The 20,813-nt window shown below is 47.7% G+C and overlaps 1 protein-coding gene across 5 annotated transcripts in view; it reads right to left on the minus strand.

Moving 5' to 3' along the window:
- Positions 1-20,813, minus strand: part of GAS7 (growth arrest specific 7) — a 104,035-nt gene that overhangs the window by 37,034 nt on the left and 46,188 nt on the right. For all 5 annotated transcript variants that reach the window (XM_074846966.1, XM_074846967.1, XM_074846965.1 and 2 more), the window contains 3 exons: positions 8,512-8,583; positions 6,094-6,179; positions 3,141-3,194 (listed from right to left, as the gene is read on the minus strand). In XM_074846966.1, the coding sequence (XP_074703067.1) occupies positions 3,141-3,194; positions 6,094-6,179; positions 8,512-8,583 (212 nt within the window). The remainder of the gene's footprint in view (positions 1-3,140; positions 3,195-6,093; positions 6,180-8,511; positions 8,584-20,813) is intronic.

Genomic DNA, 20,813 nt, shown 5'->3' on the forward strand with positions numbered 1-20,813 from the left:
GCTGGAGGAGATCTCAGAAGAGCTTACGAACAAACAAAGGCTTGGTCAGTTTTAACTCTATCCAGACAGGAAAGCCCAAGAACGCCTAGACTGTGTCTAGGTAGCTTCAACATCATGAGTTTGCATGATGTTTAGCGCTGGCAGGGTGATGCTGCAGCTATGGTACAACAGAAAGGAGAACACACGACTGAAGTCCTGATTGTGTTAACAAAGTCAACTGATACACTTCCTATTTCAAAGAGAAGATTCTGCCAAAAGCGTTGAGAAGCCCTCTTTATTTGGTCTATCCATAGAAAGGTCCAGAGACAATTCAGTCTGCGCCTGTCAGAGCAGGGAATTTCCGACAATTTCTGCCATGCAGTCAGCCCCAGGGCAGAAGGGAGGACGGTGCTGAACGTGCAGCCTCATCCCGTGTTCATCACGTTGTGTCAGACGCAGAGCACAGCAGCAGAAAATACCAAGTTACTGCATGTAGGCTGCCCCTCTTCCCATCTGCAGCACACGCTCATCTATGTGTCCAACATACGCAACACAAACGCCAGCATTTTCCAAGTCACGCTGTATCTTGACAAGGCACTAAAACATTTTTCAGAAAGAAACCCACACTCAGAAATACTGTATCATCAGATGGGTTTCTTGCTCTTCAGTTGAGACATAGCTCTGTCCCTAAGTCAATACCACCCTGTACCTCCTCCATTTAACTCTCCCTCACCCATGGTAAAGGAGCTTCTGCTTCCACAACAACTCAAGGCCAGAGAGACAGATCTTCAGGAATCAGACAGCAAACCATACAGCCTAAAATTAATTAGTGTACCTTGAAACTCACTGCAAAATCAACGCAGACCACAGACCTGCACTGCTGCTTCCTAAGTCAGCATCAATAATTTGTGCAAGCGGCGGTTTCATAACTGCCTCTGATATAACCCAGCAGGGTTTTCCCTTCCAAAGAAAACACAGTGTTAGTAACATTCATTTACCAAAGAGCAAACACCATACTCTTCTTCTTGTTGGGTGCTTATAGATGAGAAATACTCCAGCTCCCACCTGCCTTCAGGATTTCCAGAAGCTGTGCTCCCAAGTGGCTATTTGGATGTAGAGGAGGCAGATGCACTCCTAGGAAGATGGCAATGAACTCCCACCCCTCTGCTGGAAGTGGGAAAACAGAGACAGCTAGGCTGAGGCTGCTGGTCAGGTTGGACATCACCTGATGTCTGCAGTTTGCGTATCACAGGATTTCGGTTTGGGAGGAGGTTTGGTAGACTGAGACCCCCAAAGTTAATCACAAAATTCCCCTCTGCAGGAAGAAGCTCTGCCTGAGCACTGCTACAGACAAAGAAAAACCATATGACAAGCAAGCTAAGGATGTGCCCCGCAGCTCTGTTAACCAGAGCATCCCAACATCAGCCTGAGTGGCACTGAACAAATATAACCTCCTAGGAGACAGGGGGAAAAATTACATTGCTTTACAGCTCTGCATACTCCATAGGAAAATACTGTTTTTCACAATGCTTCCTGGATGCAGGCAATGGCTTGGAACAAACAGCTGTTAAAATCAGCTTGGTTTTTCTGTCTGGTGCATCACACTTCAAAACTTCAGATTTCTGCTGGAGAAACACACAGCCAGTGACCCTGACATAACACACAACACTTTCTTGCTTTGCAGACACTACAAGATGGCACATGGGCCAGCAGACATGACAGTGAAAACCACCCTCAGTGTACAGCCTGAGTCCTCACCCCTGGAAGCACCGAGTATTTCAGAAACACAAGCACTGTCACTCATGCTGTATCCAGCAACCCAGTGCACCTCACCCCAGGCCCATGTCTAGTCCCTCTGGACATGATGTTCAGCCCCCAGTTTGCTCCTGCCCCTCTGTCCCAGGCGGGCAGTGGGCTGCATCAGGTGCCCCAGACACATTTCCACCCCAGCCACCCGGCCCTGGAGGCCCTGCAGCTGATTTCCTGGGACATTTGCAAATCTGTCCAAACCAACAGATGTAAACTTACTTGAGGACATCCCACTCTCTCAATACACTAATTAACAGTAACAACGTTTTTTATTCATAACAACTGATTTTGATAACCAACTACTGAAGATTTTTTTTTTCCCAGAAAACTGCACCTACATGGCAATGACTGACCTGCACCGCAGTCAGAGACACCTGTATGTGCTCCTTTTGAACCCTTGTCCCTGTCACCAGAAACCCAGGGAATCATGCCTATAACAATGCCCACCGGTGGATAAATCAACAGGCTGCATGTGATAATATAGACAAGAATCTCCTCCTCATCGTAACACTTAACAATGATGTATAACATTAAATCATTCCTTTTGTTCTCGGGGATTTTATACCCTGCCAATGCTTGCAGCTGTAAGCATGTTTATTGCCTCTTCTTTATCACTGCAATTCATTTATCTGCTCATTTATCTCCTTTATTATTTTCTTTTAAATAAACCTTTCTATTCCCAGCCACTTTCATTAATCTATTTTGATTCCTTCCTGTTTTTAAACATCTGTCCTGCACTGAGGAGTCCAGAAATGCAAACTGTGTTCCAGATGAGGTCACCAGGCATACAAAAGATATTAATGTCTGTAAACATGGTACTGAGAACATCTTAATTGTGTCAGATGCATTACTAATATTAAAAGCAAATATAAAAATAACCTCATATTGAAACCTAAAATCTTTGCTTATACTTCCCATCAGAAATCTTGACTTGGACAATCTGGCACAGAAAAATACCTTCCAATACCTCTCTGAGAAAAAAATAAAGATTATGTCCTGGCAGGGCATCAATCCATCTTCTCGAGTTTGTATTTTTCTAACTTTTCAGTGGTTCTTCAAATACAAAGGCGGGGGGGTGGGGGGGGGGTGGGGATGGTTACCAGATGAAGTTTTTTCAGGACACCTGGTTCACCGCCAGCATCTCTGGAGCACACGTGCTCCTCTTCCTCGGTCTGTCCTTACCTCCGGCTCATCCCAGAGCCGCGAGAATCCAGGGAAAATGGTACTGTGATTCTACCCGGGACAGAGACCCCAAAGCCTCCCTGAGCCCCCCACTAGTGTTTAAGCACCAGAATCGTGGCGGTGGCGGCTCTGCCCGCCCGCCCCCAGCCCCCGCGCCCCGCCGGACTCACCGTCAGGCTGCTCTCCTTGCTCTGCCGCCGCGGCGCCGCCGGGGATCCCGGGGCCTGTGGAGACAAGCGGGGCGCAGCGTCACGGCCGCTCTCGGAGCCCAGCATGGCGGGCGCGGGCCGGCGCTAGGCAGACCCCATGGCGCGGCTCGGCTCAGCTTGGTTTAGCGCGGCTCGGCTTAGCGCGGCTCGGCTCGGCTCGGCTCGGCTCGCGGGGGAGCTGCGGGCGGCGCCGCTGCCCGCCAGGGCCGCCTCCCCTCGCCGCCGACAGCCCGCGCGGCCAATGGCGGGCCGGGCCGGGCTCCAGCCGGGCTCAGGGCGGGCCGCCGGCCCCCGCCCGCCGGCCGAGCGCTTGGGGTGGCAGCGGCCCGGCGCTCCGCCCCCCGCCTCCGCCGCGCCGGGCGGTGAGGGGTGGCCGGGGCTGAGCCGCGCGGCTGGGGAGGTGCGGCCCGGCCCCGCCGCCCGGGGCAGCTGATCCGCAGCGTGCGGGCTCGGTCTCGGCAGCGGCCGGCGGTGCCGCGGGCTCCGCTCCCCGCGTCCCCCTGCCCTGGGGGCAGCGCCCACGGCCCGGCCCGGCGCTGCTCTCGGGCCACAACCCCAGGGCCGAGGCGCAGCTGAAGGCGCGGCCGCGGGCAGTTTCAGCCGGGGCTGCCCCGGGCCGCCGGCCAGCGCGGCCGGGCTGCTGCTCCCTTCGCGGCAGCGGTGACGGCCTGGCCAGGAGCATCGCGCTGCTCTCTAGGAAGCCGTAAACAAGGCCTGGCCCTGTGCCCAGCACAGCACAGCTCCCCCTTGTTCTCCGTCGTGGCTTTTTCCCCCTTGACCTGTTTCCAAGAAATGTGGCTCAGCTCGCCCGAGGGATTTTGCCAGCATTTGTTTGCACGATGGCTGCTACCCAGGGCTCAGAAAGCATCCTGGAGAATGTCTGGCAGCCGGTCCGCAGCGGGAGACAGCCCGTGCCAGGATCAGACAAGGAGGCAGTCAGGGCAAAGCAGCTCGGGATGGCCCCAGCCAGGCAAGCAGGAGAGGGACTGACAAAGCGTATGAGAGTTTGGGGATGTAGAGAACAGCTTCTTGCAACCAACAGTTCATAGTCAGATGTTCTCCTTACTAAGGACTCTCCTGAAAAAGCAGCCAGAGCTCCCAGGAAAAGCAGGCTCCCAAGCGGGCGTGGACACAGGCTGCGCTTAGAATTAATAGCACCAGCAGCTAGTTACAGATTCAGAACTAGTTACAGGTTCAAAGCAAGAATGAAGCCAGGACTTCAATTTGGAAAAACCTGTAATAAAGGAGCAATGCAAAGGAAGTATCATGGAGGCTGCTGCGTTGAATGAGAAAAGTTATGAAAGGGATTTTTGTCAGTCTGATGGCTGAGTCAGCTGAGCAAACCAGTGAGTGTGACAATGGACTCCCCATGTATCTCGGATGTGAATGTGACCAAAAAGGTGGCTGTAAACTTGAGTCAGCCTCAGCACTGTAAAAATGGATAGCGGAAAAAGTTCTTACAAAGGAGGTTCTGGGGAGTCAGTTAATCTGACTTGTGTACCAAGCCAACTGCACAAACGTTGTGAATCAGATACCTTGAGAAATGAAATACTTTGCACAAGGATTAACATAGCTTTTTTAAAAGGAAGTCACAGCCTGCAAGTTTATTCGGGTTCTCTGAGGGAGTCACAGCAGACGTGTGGACAGGGGTGTCTGGTAATACACTACACCAATTTCTAAAATGCTTTTGACCTAGTTTAGGTGCCCACATGCTCTGCCTCCAGCCTGTGCAACTGCTCAGAGGAGAAGCAGCATGGGCAGTTAAGTGCAAGATGGTTGATGTGGAAGGAACGGGGAGTCCGAAGTGCTGGACTGTGTCATGGGAGATGCCATAAATCCACTGGTGGGGAAGCAAAACCAGAAATGCTGACTTAGCTGAAACAACACACACGAGGGCAAAGCTGAAGGCCACTACCTAGAAGGCAGTGGGTGAGAAAGTGGGTTGAGGCGAAGAAGAACAGTTGGCAGATAACACAAAACTGAGACCAAGAAATAGGGAACATCAGAGGGACACTGAGAGCAACAGGCAGCCCTGGTCATCATTGTAGCAGCACACAAATCAGACAGACATTTCACTGGGAGTATTTAAGGAGTTGCACTGCAGAAGTACCTACAAATTAATATAGAAATGAAACAGAGAACTCAGGTCCGGTACCATCGGGGTAAAACGTCAACAGGCAGGGAAACACAAGTGTTGCTGTTTTGGCAGGGAGCGAAGAGTTTCATGGGAGGAGCTGGAAGAGGGCCCTGCGCTGCGTCTGCAGACTTGCGGGGAAGACTCTCCCAGGGACATGAACTGGTGCAAGAAACAGTGCAGGGTTATTTATTGAAAATTTGCACAAACAGGCAGGGGAGACCGGCTGTCCACGGGTCAGCGTCTTGAACACTAGCCTGGGGTGATGAGATGGGTGAGGCACAGGCTATGTAAGGCACAGAGGAGTGCCTGTAAAAGGACATGCAGGAATAGATGAAGTAATTGAGAAAAAAGCTTCAGACAAATTCTTTGTGAATACTGTCTTTGGGAGGGAAAGCTGGAGCTGCAAGGAAATACAATGAGATACAGACATGGGCAGATGTGGAAGTCTAGAGAGAGGACTGTGCTGGAGACAGGCCCAGGCTTCAGGCTGTAGTGACAGGAAAATTTGTAGGGTTGTTAATAGTGACTGAAGTGTCCTGGTGGATTTTTCAGAAATGAGTGATAGCACAAAAAAATCCAAAGTATCTTGGCATTTTGTGCTGTTTTACAAGTTGGACACAAAGACTAACTATTATGGATGCAACAAATCTGTCTGATCTGACAATTTCTAAAAGAAAATGCCTCTTGAGCTCCTGCTCTGTACGGATTCCTAAACAACTTAAGTGAAGACCCATTTATTCTTGGATATCACCGTTTGCCTTTTTCCCCAAAACTTACCTGGGGGTCCCCACTGGCTTTTCGGAGGCTCATATGACCAGAGTCAAGCTGGTGTACTGGGGTCCCAGAGATGTGGTAGCCATTCACTGTTAAGAACAGATGGAGAGTTAGGAGGCTTCCTGCTGGTAGAAAATGAATAGTTACACATTTTAAAAACTGATCGCATAATTGAATATACAGATATAAATCACAGAGTCACCAGTGTTCCTTGCCTCCAGCCTAAGAAACTATGGATGCTTCTCCCCATCCCAAGAGGCCAGCAGTGTGACATGTTAGCTCCAACCCAGAAAGACCCCAGAACCAGACTCTACAGAAGCTTGGCTGATGGGCCCACTCCGCCCTCGGGATCCTGCAGCAGGGTCTTGTCCAGAGTTACGACAGGAGTTACTGGGTTGGAAAGAGCCAAGAAAAAGAGACCCCCAAACTCAAAACAGTTCCCATAGCACTGTTTGGTAAAACTATGTGTTTGAAGAAGTACGGTATGTTGTATTGGGTTTGTGTGGCAAGGTTTTAGTAGTGGGGGGGGCTACAAGGGTGGCTTCTGTGAGAAGCTGCTAGAAGCTTCCCATGTCTGACAGAGCCAACACCAGCCGGCTCCAAAACAGAACTGCCGCTGGCCAAGGTCGAGCCCATCAGCGATGGTGGTAGCACCTCTAGGATAACATATTTAAGAAGGGGGAAGAAAACCCTGCACAATAGAAACTCCAACTGGAGAGAGGAGTGAGAATATGTAAGAGAAACCACTCTGCAGGCCCCAAGGTCAGCGAAGGAGGAGGGGCAGGAGGTGCTCCGGCCTGGAGCAGAGGTTCCCCTGCAGCCCGTGGGGCAGCCCATGGGGAGGCAGCTGTGCCCTGCACCCAGGGAGGGTAACGGGGGAGCAGATCTCCACCTGCAGCCTGGGGAGGAACCCACAGCAGAGCAGGGGGATGCCCGAAGGAGGCTGCGACCCCATGGGAAGCCCATGCCATGGAGAGAGAAGACCACACTGGAGCAGGTTTGCTGGCAGGACTTGTGACCCTGTGGGGGACCCACACTGGAACAGTTCACGAAGAACTGTGGCCTGTGAGAAGGACAAATGTTGGAGAAGACCCCATGCTGGAATAGGGGAAGAGAGTGAGGAGTCCCCTAGGAGGAAGGAGCGGCGGAGGCAACGTGTGATTAACTGATCACAGTCCCCATTCCCCATCCCCCTGTACAGCTCGGGGGGCGAGGTAGAGAAAATCAGGAGTGAAGTTGAGCCTAGGAAGAACAGAGGGGTGGGGTGAAGGTGTTTTCAGATTTGGGTTTTATTTCTCATTATCCTACTCCAATTTGGTTGGTAATTAATTAAATTAATTTTCCCGAGTTGAGTCTGCTTTGCGTGTGATGGTAATTGCTGAGTGATCTCCCTGTCCTTATCTCAACCCATGAGCCTTTTGTCATATTTTCCTCCCCCTGTCCAGCTGAGAAGAGGAAGCGATAGAGTGACTTTGGTGGGCACCTGGTGTCCAGCCAGGGTCAATCCACCACATATGTAGAAAGCACTGGTTTAATGGAGATGGGCTTTGGGCTTTTCATGTCAAGATAGCGAGCCTTGTAAGATATTTACGATTCATGTATACAGCTGTAGGTTGTTTTATTTTTGGAATACACTGAGCAAAGAATAATGCTCAAAGTAGGGTTAAAACAAGATACACAACTACATTATAAATCCTTTGGTCACAACAAAATGCGCAACCTTCAAGCATACTTCCCACTCAGCTCTGCTGATAAAGAAGGGCATTAGTTCGAAAAAATTCTACAAAAAAAATCCTCTAGACTGCAGGATTTAGTTAGATGGCAACAATGGCCTTTTCATTTAACACTTTTTATTCTAGAGTAATTTTTGCTCTGCTTTGTCTTTCTGCAGTACTCAAAGCTTTCCAGTACAGTTATACAGCTGATTCTCCATTACTTGATTCACTGCAACTTCAAGTCAGGACAGGGGTGAAGTGGTCAACTCTGTAACTAACACATGCCAAACACTTCACTGTGCACATGTGCTCCACATGGAAGAGCTACAGCCAGCCCACATTCCTTTGCAGCTTTTTGCTTCCCCTGCCCCATCAGAAAGCAGGGCTGGGAAGGGCAGCCTGTCCTTCCCTCCCAGAGCTGGCCGCCCCGCTGGCTCGCTGGGCCATCATCTGCCTCTGCGCTCCCAGGAAGGAGCCATCTCAGCTCTGAGCAGATACTGCAGAAAACCGGCCAGAAGATGCATCGGTAGGGAAACAACAGGCAAGAAGATGTATCAGAAGGGAAAGCCCCACCATGTTTACTCTGCTACACTCCCATGACCGTGTCTGTTAAGTCCCAGGTAATCACAACATTTTCCTTTGCTCTGCTGAGTGGTAGAGAAGCAGATTCACCCATGCAGTGGTAAGGCACAGCATCAAACAGTACCTGCAGAACTCTTCTGTGACACAGGGCTCTTTGGAGTCCCGGGCACACTGCTTGGCCGCTCCCAGGTCGTTTCTGTTGAAGGGAAACATCAGTGTAAGTGATGGGGGCCTTGCACACACACCAGTTACCTCTATTACACACATACAAATGGTCTGAGCCTCAGTGTTCTAAGAACTTGGTTCTCACCCTATAAGGAAGGTGCCTGCACCTCACTGCACTTCCCATCTCCTCTCATCTCTTTCTGCTCCCTTGGCAACCAGCTGGGATGGGTGGAAACGGAGCAGACTGGGAGCTGCCTCACTGGTTCTTCCAGTCCAGGGCTGTGCTCCCAGGGCCTTGCTTGGCCAGAAAACAGAGATACAGCTGTTTGGTATCATCATCAGCTTGGTATCAACATCAGCTCAAACACTGCCTGTCCACTGCTGCCGTGATTGAGCAGACAGCCCCTCCAGGTGCAGTTAAGCCCAGCCCAGGGTCCTTTCTGGAGCCCACTGTGGGCAGAGATCTGCCCTGCCACAGCAGCAGCAGCACAGCCACTCCCGGCCCCTTGCCCTGGGAACAAGGACCAGGCGGTGGCAGTGCCTTTGCCCCTGCTCTGTGTGAAAGGCAGCTGTGAATGACTCAGAGATGTGGTTTCAGTGACATATACACAGACCATAGCAGTTTTTTCCTTTAAAAAAGCTATTTCCCTGACAAATTTCCTTTTTTCCACTCAGATCCTTTAGCAGCTGGGATATGCAAATGCACGTCACACCAGTTTGATACTCAGAAGACTGCTGCTGCTTTTCCCCTCAGTTTCCGCTGTAGTTTAGCCATTCTGCTCATTTTCTCAACAAATGGAAATTTTTTTTTGACCACATGCTAAACACAGAAGATTTAATTGCAAAACTTGTAAAAGTTGCAAACAGCAGACAGTGGAGTTAGAAGAGCGACTTCTGCAGAAGTCTAGCTGAAAGCCCAAGCCACCATTCTTTTTGAATAAACATACTGGTACCAAAGCAAATAAATAATACTGACTGACTGCCAGTATCAAATGTGAAAATACACAAGTCAGTGTAATCAAGTCAAAGGATTACTTTGGCCACTTTGTTTGAAACTGTCATTCCCCAAATCCCATCCAACAGTCATCTAATCCTGCTAAAGCCTGAAATCTTGCATCTCTCAGTATTCTGGATGAATATGGTCAAGTGGTAATGGAGCAGGAGAGGCTGAGAGAGCCTGTGGGTGTAATGCTTTAGGGCTGGCAGTCAGCACTTCCATCAGGGCACAAAAGGCCTCCTGTCCTTGGTGTGTGCTTATCTGAGCAACAAACAGGATGCTAACATGCTTTAAGAACCATAAAAGGCCTGTCAGGCAAAGAAGGGAGCACTGTTTTATCTGTCTTTATATCATTCATGCACATATATACACATACAGATGTCCTCAAGGGTTGCGTTCGGTTCCTTATTACAGGAAAGGACTCAGGAATACGGATCCCAAATGGGGGAAGGTGCCATCCCCCAAACCTATAATGCCCAAATCCTTGAGACACGTCATGCTTCCCCTTCTCTCCCCTTCTCCCCAAGTCACAGCACGGTTTTGCTTGCAAAGAAAACCACTTTGAGCTTCCTTTCCTTGCAAGTGCAAAATCTGGTGGACTTAGAAGCTTGATGAATCATGGGGAAATATTTAAATTTTACTTGTCTTTTTGTGAATTGGGTTAATAAATTCCATGCTAGGTCAATAAGGAAAAACTGGAATGTGTTGTAACTAAACAGAAGGAAAATCAAATGCTAAGAGTTGTCTTTTATGAGTCAGCTTGTCTTGGCTTAAAATACAGAAGTGCATGGTTAAATAAAGACAAATTCTAATTTACATTTATTGTAATGCAAAGGTAAACAATAGAATATGCTACCCACGCTTCTGGTAACTTTTTTTTCTAATGTAAATTGGTGATTAATGAATAATATAAGTGAATTGACTTGAAGACAAGTGGTTTGAAGAATGGCTTTTGGAGATCTGTGTGGAGGGGTTGTGATGTCCGCTCGTGCTGTGCCCAAGCGCAATCAGTGGGGTAACATGTTTTTGTCAGAACTGACTTTGACATTAGCAGTAAAACCAGTTACCTTCATATTTGGCTTGGGTTTTTTTATGCAAGCGATCTGTCTACAGTTTTTTTGCATTTTTGAGACTGTACAGAAGAATGTACCTAAAAACCTAACATACATTTGAAATGTAATGAATCAGTTAAAATTACCAGCTGCTTCTTGTAACTGCTCTCTACTTCGCCTGCTAGATGCTGTGGAGCTGATGTGAAGTGACTAATTCTTCCCCTCTGCCATACAGAATGCCCAGATACATAACATGAGGGCAGAAAATTTTATACATGAAAGAACAGTGCCCAGTGGTTAGCATACTTGTGGATACAATCCAAAACAGTGTCTTGACAAATTTTCTAAAATAAAGTGATTGTGGAGTTATGCACATTGAAAAATAAATCTAAAAATGCATAAAATAGAAATAACATCTTTTATTGGGTAGAAAATAAAAAGAACAAGACTGGTTTTAACCCCATTTATTTTGAGTGTTAGGAGAAAAAAAAAAAAAATCTAATTCTGTGCACAGAGTAACAGAGGGATTATTCTGGCAGTCCAAGCAGGGATAGGAACTAACCTCGATGAGGACTACACTGCTGTAATGCCATCTACTGGAAGCAACTAAATTTACCAAGATAATACTGTAACATTACAAATTTCTCTGCAGCTTAGTCGTGATTAGAAGTGAATGGGGGTGTGGTGGGTGATTTTTTCCCACAACTGCACAGAAGAGGCTTGGTGAGAGATAACACCTGTTTGATATAGCCAAGCCAGAGTCTCATCTTGGAGTACCAATTGCAGCCTTTGATCCTGATGCTTGGAAAATCTGAAGGCTACTTGTAACCCTGCGGTAAAACAACGATCACTGCTATTAGGAATAGATTCAGTATCGGGCAAGATTTTATACCCCATCCAATTTTCCAGAGACGGTGTTGGAGTCAAGCTAAAACCTCTCTGTGAGAATGTAATTTAGCACTGGTAGACCAACACTGACAAGTGCTGTCCTCCCTTATCAGCCACATGTTAATTATTCGATTTAGCCAATGAGGGGAAGGAATAATCAGTAGTCTCCTTGTCACTCTCTGGACTGCGAAGGGGGCCTGTGAACAGAAAGAAGGCCTGCAGCCCTGGGAGATACCTGGACATTAGTTACTGAACAGCAAGGCCAACTTGTTCAAACTGAAATGATGTAGTGAGAGGAAAAACAGTTACAAGCTGTATGTGCCAACAGAACCAAAGAGGGTTTCCACAGATGTGGTTAAACATTTCCTCCCAAAGGAAAGTGGAAACCTGTGGTGTTTAGGGGAAGAAAGTTCACTTTGCATCTGTTTGGCAGAATGAGAAATGACATGACGTGTCAGGCCTTCAGAGAGCCACACACTCTGGGACGTCATGTTAGTCAAGAAACACAGCTTCGAGGAGGTCCTGATGCAGACGATTTTTGTGATTGAAGTGTAGCAGCTGAAGAAGGGATTTCGTGTCTCTTCATGAATCTGGTAGCGCTCTGAGGTCAAAACAGCTGCTTTCCAGTCTGAACATACAACATCAGCTAAACAGCAGGGCTTTAAGGTCTAGCATAACCCCTCCTGAGTGTGCTTATATTGCTTTCAGGAATGGATTTAGCACCTCTGCACGGTACCATGTCTAGTGCTATTTTAGTAGCTAAATGCTCCATAGTTTCATTGGCCAAACTACGAGAATGGGGCAAAGCCAGAGGACCTCTGGGCTTGTTTACTGTGCAGAAACTTTCCCTGGTCTTAAGGATCTGTAGCAGCTACAATGTGTCACCCCATTACTGGTGCTATCTCACATCTTTATAAATAGGTCTAGAGTTTGTTTTGGTTTTAACAGCAATAAATTTGTAATGCTGAGCAGCTCCAAAGCCAGTTTCTGCCCTGAATAACGTGAAGCTGTGCAGGCTGCACAGGTCACTCTTACAGGGATGAAGAACAGCAACAGAACATGTTCCTCCTCAATGCCACACAAAGAAACCCACAAGCTTCTCCCAAACTGTTCCTGAAAACATGCAGAACTAGAAGTAGTATTTGCAGTCCCCACAGTCTTACTTCATCTTTTCTGGTTTCACTTTGCTCTTGCCAATGGCATGTAGGAATCACCCATATGTGCAGACAGTTTGCAAACCTTCCAGCCTTCCTTTGCAGCTCCATTACATCTCCATAGGCTTTCAGCAAGGCTTGAAGCCTGTGCAGTGATCCCCAAAGTGCAAAGATTGGTTGGACCTGTGAGTGGAAGGGACTGCAAACAGCCCTGCTTTGGAAACAGGTTTCTCTTAACAGCACACTACTGCACTCCCCAGTCCAAACCTCCAGGCTGCTGGAAGCCACCATGCTCCAGCTGGTTTTGCTGGAAGCAAACCTCAGCTTGCCAGCCGGAAACAAAGTGCTGTCAGTGCTCTTGCACCTTATCTCCCTTTTCTAAGATCTTCCCCACATTTCTGATGAATCAGAAAGGGTTTCATGGCACTTCACTTCTTGATATGTGGGAGAAAACAGCCCAAAGGAAAGGCAGGGGGAGTGTGTGGGTTTGTGCATGTAAGGAGGGGAAATCACTTGCAATGCCCTGAGACTGGAGTGAACCATTCAAAACTTTAGAAGCAGAAGGAGTGGGTGAATGACAGTACAATGAAAATGTTTTCCTCCTATTCCGTAGAGGATGTGTAGCACAAGGAGATTTTGTTTCATTGGAATGAGGAGGTCTGACAGAACTGACTCCAGGCCAAGAAGAACTGTCCTGGCGCTCCCCTCCTGACATCCTACAGGCCAGAGTCTGAGGACTCTCCTGATTCAGGCAGAGCAGCTCTTTTGTCTTTATGCTCCAACATTTTGGTCCAGTGAGCCCTGTAGTACCGACCCTGATATGGGTCACCTATAGCAACATCAGCTCAAAAGGCCCAAATAACCAGCCCATGCACAAGCCTCTGAACTGCAACATGGTCCTTCCTCTACAGTGTCCTCACACTGCATTGCGAGGTCACACTCCTCCATGAGCCTTCCAGGGCCCTGACCTTTACTTCCACCCTCATACCTAATGAGAAGAGACAAGAAAAGCAGGCAGAAGTGACAGATGCAAATCTCTTTGCAGCTGCATGAAACATGAGATTCAATCTCGCAAGTGCTGAAAGCAGAGCACCACGTAGTGCATGAGCTAGTTCAGCAGGAGTTGCAGTGTCAGAACTGCAATCCAGCTCCAACCCACAGGCAGTTCAGTGAAAAAGAGACTGAGGCTGCCACACAGCTTTTATCCTCAGTCCCAAAACAGCACCATGGAGACAGGCACCATCCAATAGTTCTTGAAATCTTCTGTCCATGTGTTGAGGGTAGAGGTGCTTGTCACTACCACATCAGGATGGGAAAAGCTGCTGACAGATGTCCTGACTTATCTTTCAAAATGAGCACTGGGACCCGGACCATGCACCTCCTTTTGCAAACACCGTGCAACGAAAGCGAGCCCTTCATCGCAGGCTTAGTAGTGATAATAATGCTATTTCCAGCACTTTCTGAGACACACTTCGTTTTTTCTAGGTTTTAGGCCACTTCACCAGGGCAGGGTTTCTATACCACCCTTTAGCTAGGGCATCCTGTATCAGAGGGAAACTGTCACTAAAAAATTTTACCTGTATGAGAAAAAACATGTAATAAAAATGCTTGACATCTCTTAGGTGTCTCCACAGATGACTTACTATTTCAGCTGCAGTTCATAAGTTTAGTTGGAGTAGGTGTTGACCGTAGCTGGTGAGATATGAAAGAAAAACCTCAACCCACAGACTAAATGCTTCCAAGATCCTTAACTGACTCAGAGAGATGGAAAAATATTAGGCAGAGGAAGTACTAGAGTAGGTCATGGTTATATTCCTTCCATCCACTGATCTCTCATTTCAGGTCTAGCAAGTACTTCAGAACAGACAAGAATTGTCTGCAAGTGGTGAGCTTCCTCACTGCTTGCCAGCATTGCAGTACTGATTGTCTTCAAGGAGAGAGACCCTCTAATGCATCTGGCTTTGTTGAGCCCCAGGCTGACACATGAACCCTGGCTCTCAGGGACACCACAAGGTGTGCTGGGCAGGAGCCCCAGGAACATGCCAGTCTAGCTGAACTACTGGGTCATCTCTCTCAAAGAATGGCATGCTTTCAGCTCACTTTGAGGTTGTGTACTAACCAAGCAAAGATAAAATAAGTCTTGTTTGTTCTCGATAATAAAGAGTTCAAGATTTGTTAAAGGTTGGAAGTAAAGTTACAAAATGACCAACTGTTATTAATAGCCTTAGTGCCACCCTTACCCAGATTCATTCCAGGCTGTGCCTGGGCTACCACAATAGATCTCATATGCATTTCCTCTGGAGAACTGGCCACTCTCTGTATCCACCCAGCTCCATCAGTGAAAATGCAGATATTGCTGTGTGATCGCGGGGTAGAAAATTCTCCTACTTAGCCTGTAAGTCTCCTACTCAGACCCAGCGAAATGCAGCATTATTAAAATTGCTTTCATATTCTTGATTAAGCTCTAGCTTACGACGGTGCAGTAGGGAGGTTTCCTTTGCACCTGGTGCTTCTTAATTTAATCCTTTTTATGTGCTTGCAACGCCTAAAAATTATGTGTCTTAGGAAAGGTTAGTTGAGCTTGTGACATACTAATGTTACAGTGCTCTCAGCTCTGGCATTGCATAGAAGCTGTGAGACATAAATGTATGAATAAGGTATTTTAGGATGGAGGACCTCAAAACACACAGAAGTCCCTTCAAGTTTCCGTGGGTATTTTCTGACCCAGTGAGTGTCCTAATTAAAAGGTGTCGCCATACAAGATGACCACAACCACTGTTACCATCTCTTATCTGCACATGTTGTGCCAGGCACTGTTCATGACAACAGCCTATGGACAAGGCACAAGGAGGATGAAGACTGGTGGCGTTTCCAGCTGTGGATTCCAATGAATCCATGTCAGCACTTAACCACTCAGACAGGGATGTTTTAGTAGATACTGGTTTGGTGCCCTGGGAAATTTACTTGCAAGACAAAGACAGCGCCACAATGGATGGAAAAAACCCAGCTGCTCACTAGCCACAGGCTGTTTAAGGTCCCTAAGCACTAGGTTTGGGAGGGAAATGCAATGCGTTTATGGTACGGAGTTTTCAGCTATTGTTTGGGCGCTGACTAGAAAAGCACAATCTGTTGTTTCTGCTCTTCCTGGGGTCAGTAGACAGGCTGCAGGTTGCAGTGGCTGCACAGCTGGATCAGAGCTTGGAGTTAGGAACTTCAGTGGAAAAAAGGTGAAGGGTAAAGCAAGATAAACAGGAAAGGGTACCCAGGAGGACAGACACAGAAAAGCTGGCTGGTAGTACCAGGAGGATACTAAATAATACTTTTTTTTTCAGGCAGATCAAGAAAATTTTCCTAAAACTCTTAAGTGCTGGACTTGAGAATTCTTTCAAGGAAATGACCGCTTGCAGCTACACATTTCAGGACTCCCTGAAAGTCCATGCCCCAGAACTTGCTGTTGCAGGTGGTATTTTACTAATGATATTTGTGACTATAAGACTATATGGACCTTAATTAGGATCAAGATAACGTGAAAGCAGAATTCCTGCTTTCCAGGAGACAGAAAGCTGTTTAGTAAATGGGAAGGACATAACACCACAGACAAGAAAAGCCTGAAAATAAGGACACACTGTGTAAGGCTGACCTCAGCTGAGAATGCAAGATGGCAGCAAGCCACACGCACACTTGTATCATAAGTATCTAAGTCATCTTTAATGTGATGGACAAGGTAGCTGGAGTGCTATTGTTTGACTAATGCAAGAGGTATTACAGCTGCAGCACATCAGAGAATTTCTTCAGCATAATCAAATATTTTCCTGCTGAATCTCCCACCCACGCACAGTTGTAAACCACTCCCAAAGACACTGAGCAACTGTATGGTTAACCACATAGTGGCTGTGCATTCTGGGCACATGGTACTTTCGAACTCGCCATGGCAGTCTGATCCTAGGGCTCCCCTTCCAGAAAACACAGCAAGGCCACCCCCACCGAGCAGCCTGGAAACTTTTCCATGCTCTCCTACAGTCCAGGTTATGTGCAGTATCATCTGCTCCGCCGGCACTATTCAGTCAATGGCTTACAAGAGTCACATCTGAAAAGAGGATTAACAGGATGTCAAAGTGGGGGAGATTGCTCACCCCAGTTTTCTTAAAGATGGATAAGTATTGTCCATGCACAGAAGATGGTTTTAAGAGGCTATGTGAAGCACAAAATTCTTTACACCTTTCAGACACTGGATAGCATCTCCACTCTCCCGCCCTGACTGCTTCTCACCTTCTCCGCCCCTCCATTTACCCGTCCTACCCTATGTCTTTACATCCTTCCCCATCACTTGTGCCCACATTCATGTCTCCTCCCATTTGCAATCACAACACAGAACTACAATTATTATTGCTAAGAAAATGTCATACTAGGGAATTACTTCCGAAATACACATTTGTTTCAGATGATGCCAGTGTAGTCCTGGAAAAGGGGAGAGGCTCAGCCCTAGTAAGCTGCATGAAGTTGCCAGCAGTCCTGCCACTGCCTGAACTAAATATGAAGCATTGTAGAGAAATGTAGGCAGGAGAGAGCAGTGATGTTTCCCTTGCTTTGGGCTCTGAAAATGCCAGCTACAAGCCTGCTGCCAACCCCCAAAACACCAGCAAGTAAACAGTTATATCACAGGGACTGCCTGGTAGGAGATATCCAGGACAGAAATTATTTCACCTTAGCTGCACCTGTCTCCAAAAGACCCACAGGTTTTCCAGATGTATGCAGGGTTGAATGTAAATGTCAGCAGACAGAGTGTCTTCCTATTCAAAGTCTTCCCATCATCTCATATACACGAAAGGTTTTGAAAGCTTCACACACAGTGATTTTGCAACCCAGACCAGCCTGGGGACATTTCTTTCTTGAAATTCCAGCAGTACAACAGAGCTTCTCTTTGACTTGCTGCAGACTTGTACCTGTCTTGGGAAGGGAAGGGACAGGGACACGGCTGTACACAGCCAGGTACAGGCGAGCTCAGCTGAATGGTGAAATGCACACAGGCCCTGAGGGGCCAACAGAGGTCTGCAGCACTTCACATAAACACTTACTGGCTTTTCTTCAGTAAGACCACACAAAACAACCTCTCACCCAAGTCACAGAAAGAGTGTGCATAAAGCATTGGGATATTTATCAAGCTGGGACTTGAACCAGCTCACTTGAAATATGAAGGCTACAAGACAACTGGCAGTTTCTGGAGGCATTATTTCATGTTCCTCCAAACAGGTCAACACCAGAGCTGACCTGCGAGCCCAAGGAGAGTGCAGATGGACAGCTGGCCTCGAGGGATGGAACCCACCACTTTTTGCTGAGGTAAAACCAACAAAAAGGGCAGCACAGTTCTTGTGAGGAAGAAGTAACAAAAAGCCTGTGCTGATATTTTCTCTGAAGCAATTAAGGGCATTTGATGGGCATCCAGGTTGGTTCAGAAGAAGCATGGGAGCTGTGCACAAGGGTGTTTTACACTCTCTCCAGTCCTCCTACAATTTTTTCTCCCCTTGCCTGTAGACAGGACCCCTAAACTCATCCATCTTGGGATGTACAGGCCCCCTCCTCCCTCAGTCCATCAGCTGCCATCACCCCCAGCTGCCAACGCCCTCTGTCATCCCTGGGAAGCAGAAGCAGCCATCCCTACAGATACTTCTTGGCCACTGGGAAGGATCAGGCCAGAGAGGAGTGGCTTGCACACCATACTCTCTCCATCCAGAGTCACAAGCACCATTGCTACAGCCCAGACTTCTTCTGCAGGGCAGCAGGGGCTTCAGGAGATGGGGACAAGGGGTTTGGGCTGCTTACACACTTCAAACAGCCAACTCCTCTTCCCTTGGCACACACAGTGGGTGTTGGACAACACGGGCTGAGCACATGTCCTAGAGGGCTTGTGGTAGTGCAAGGTGCTGTGTGCCTGTGGGTAGTAACGCTGAGGCTGGAGAAACTGGGGAAGCATGGGCGTGGAGATAGCCAAACACTGTCTAGGAGGAGAGCTTAATGTCTAAAACTTGATGGGTCGAAAATGCAAAGCAGAGTGGTATTGTTCAAGGCCATAGGGACAGAGTGCTGAGGAACAGCCAATACTGCAGGTTTGGGAAGGACCTCCTCACCCTCAGAGTTACTTCTCAGAGGAATCACTGGTCTCCCATTCATTGCTCCAACAGCAGAAAAGTACTCCTGCTCCATCTGCTGAATCAAACCTGTGAGTACTGCACACATAAATGCAGTTTTATTCAGCTCAGATCTAGTAGTTTCTAGCATGTAGAAAAGCCTTCTGTGGGGCTTACAGCTCTGTAACACTGAGCTGCAGCTCTGGCCAGCTCTAAGCCATACGCTGTGGCTACCCTGAATGCAGCACCGTGTGCTCTGGGGAAGGGGTGCTCCTCCCTGAGACACCCCTGAAGCTGTGCTTTCAGAGCCTGCCTTTCCTTTCCACTGCCTTCCTGTTGGCACCCACATGGCCTCCTAGGTTTTTGTTAGTACTTGTGCAATGAAGGTATCTAAAGTATCTCTTTCCTCAACCATTGCTATGCCAGCAGGTCATATTTCTGATACTTCTTAAACCTGACAAGGCTTCCTGCCCCTGGATAAGTATTTTTGCCGTGTCTGATTTGCAGAGCTGTTGGCCTGGCTTTCCAGCTCCTGTCATTCAAGCAACCCCCAGGAGTACTGCAGCTTTTCAGACACTGAATCTCCCCCAAAGTGCTGTCCCTCTGAAGTGTGAGTACACATGCAGATGTGTGTTTGTGTGCATGTATGAACATGCCTGGATATTTGCAACAGCTGTAGGAACCAAGTGTAGAAATGGGGTGTGGCATTTTACAGATGTCCTGTTCATCCTACGCACCGTTGGGGAAGAAAGCCAGGGCGGATATTTTGGGTGCGAAGGGAGGTGTGCTCACCACATGACCGGATGGGAAGAGACTGTTTCATTGTGCAGCCCACTCTGTGCCTGTTGACACCGTCATGGCTGCATTCTGCATTCAGTCAGGGGCAGTAATCCCATGCATGGAACCTGAGGACATTTTTTAAATTCCCCTTCAGTTCTAGGCTGTAAGCTTAGGTCCCTGGTGAGATTCACTACAGCCTGATGTACCTGTCTGTGGAGTTGGTATTGTCACTGAAGCTCTCCTTAGAGTCAATGAAGAGAGACTAGCACCTACAGGGTGTAGCTCACGTTAGCTATTTTAGACACCTACATCAGGAAGACAACTGAGATGTAAAGGTATTACTTCTTTTCATGGATCAATGGTGAGAGTGGAAGATCATGTTCAAATGGAGTTGTCCACCCTGCAGATGGTGCCTTGTCAGGCGAATCAGACTCTGCCCTGCTCAGACTGTGATAGGGATGGTGAAACATATCTAAGGGCACAGGAGGGAGCATCTGACAGGCCAGTCAGTATTGTGGACTCTTGATGGGCAGCAGTCTGACAGCCACGCAATCCTTTGCACACACTTCTTTCCAGTTTATCATCCTTGTTTGCTGGTGTCCTGATTCTAAACAGAGAGCGCAAACATGCATTTAACCCTCCAGATCCCAGGAGAGGTATCCTGACTGTCTTCCCAGACAGCACAGGACTCCTTCCAGAGTTAATGATGCAAAATAAGGACCATGACTGCTACAGAGCAGGGTCTTCAGGCGTTTTAGAGTGGCTGCCATCTCTCTCCTCTTTCTTATGTTTTGATATGACAAGCTTGGATGTCTCTAGATGCTGCACAAGACAGATGCCAGGCATCCTGACTGTAATGTAACTGATGCAGACTCAACCTTCCTACAGCAGGTCGTACTGTGAAAATAAATTTTAGGTGTATATTGAAATTCTCTTGGGCTTCATTCTGCAGATCTTTTACAGGTCAGAGGCCTTTAAAATGGTTTCAGGATTGAGTCCAACGAGTTTCAAAGGATGATAAATGTGGAGTTGGGCCATCAAGCAGAGATAGACAGAAATGTGCTGTCTTTGTCAGCTGGCTCATTTACCTGTGCAAATCTCTTCCACACAGAGTCCTGCCAATTCTTTCATTACAGATTTTTCTAATATCTTTTCTCCACATAAAGTAACTGTCTCATAATTTCTATTTCTTTCCAGTTAAAAACCAATTTCCTTGTTTTTTTCATGTAAAGACAATGAAAATTAGATCACACAGCAACACATAC

Source organism: Strix aluco, chromosome 21 (assembly GCF_031877795.1).
Source record: "Strix aluco isolate bStrAlu1 chromosome 21, bStrAlu1.hap1, whole genome shotgun sequence".
Classification (NCBI taxonomy): Eukaryota; Metazoa; Chordata; class Aves; order Strigiformes; family Strigidae; genus Strix; species Strix aluco.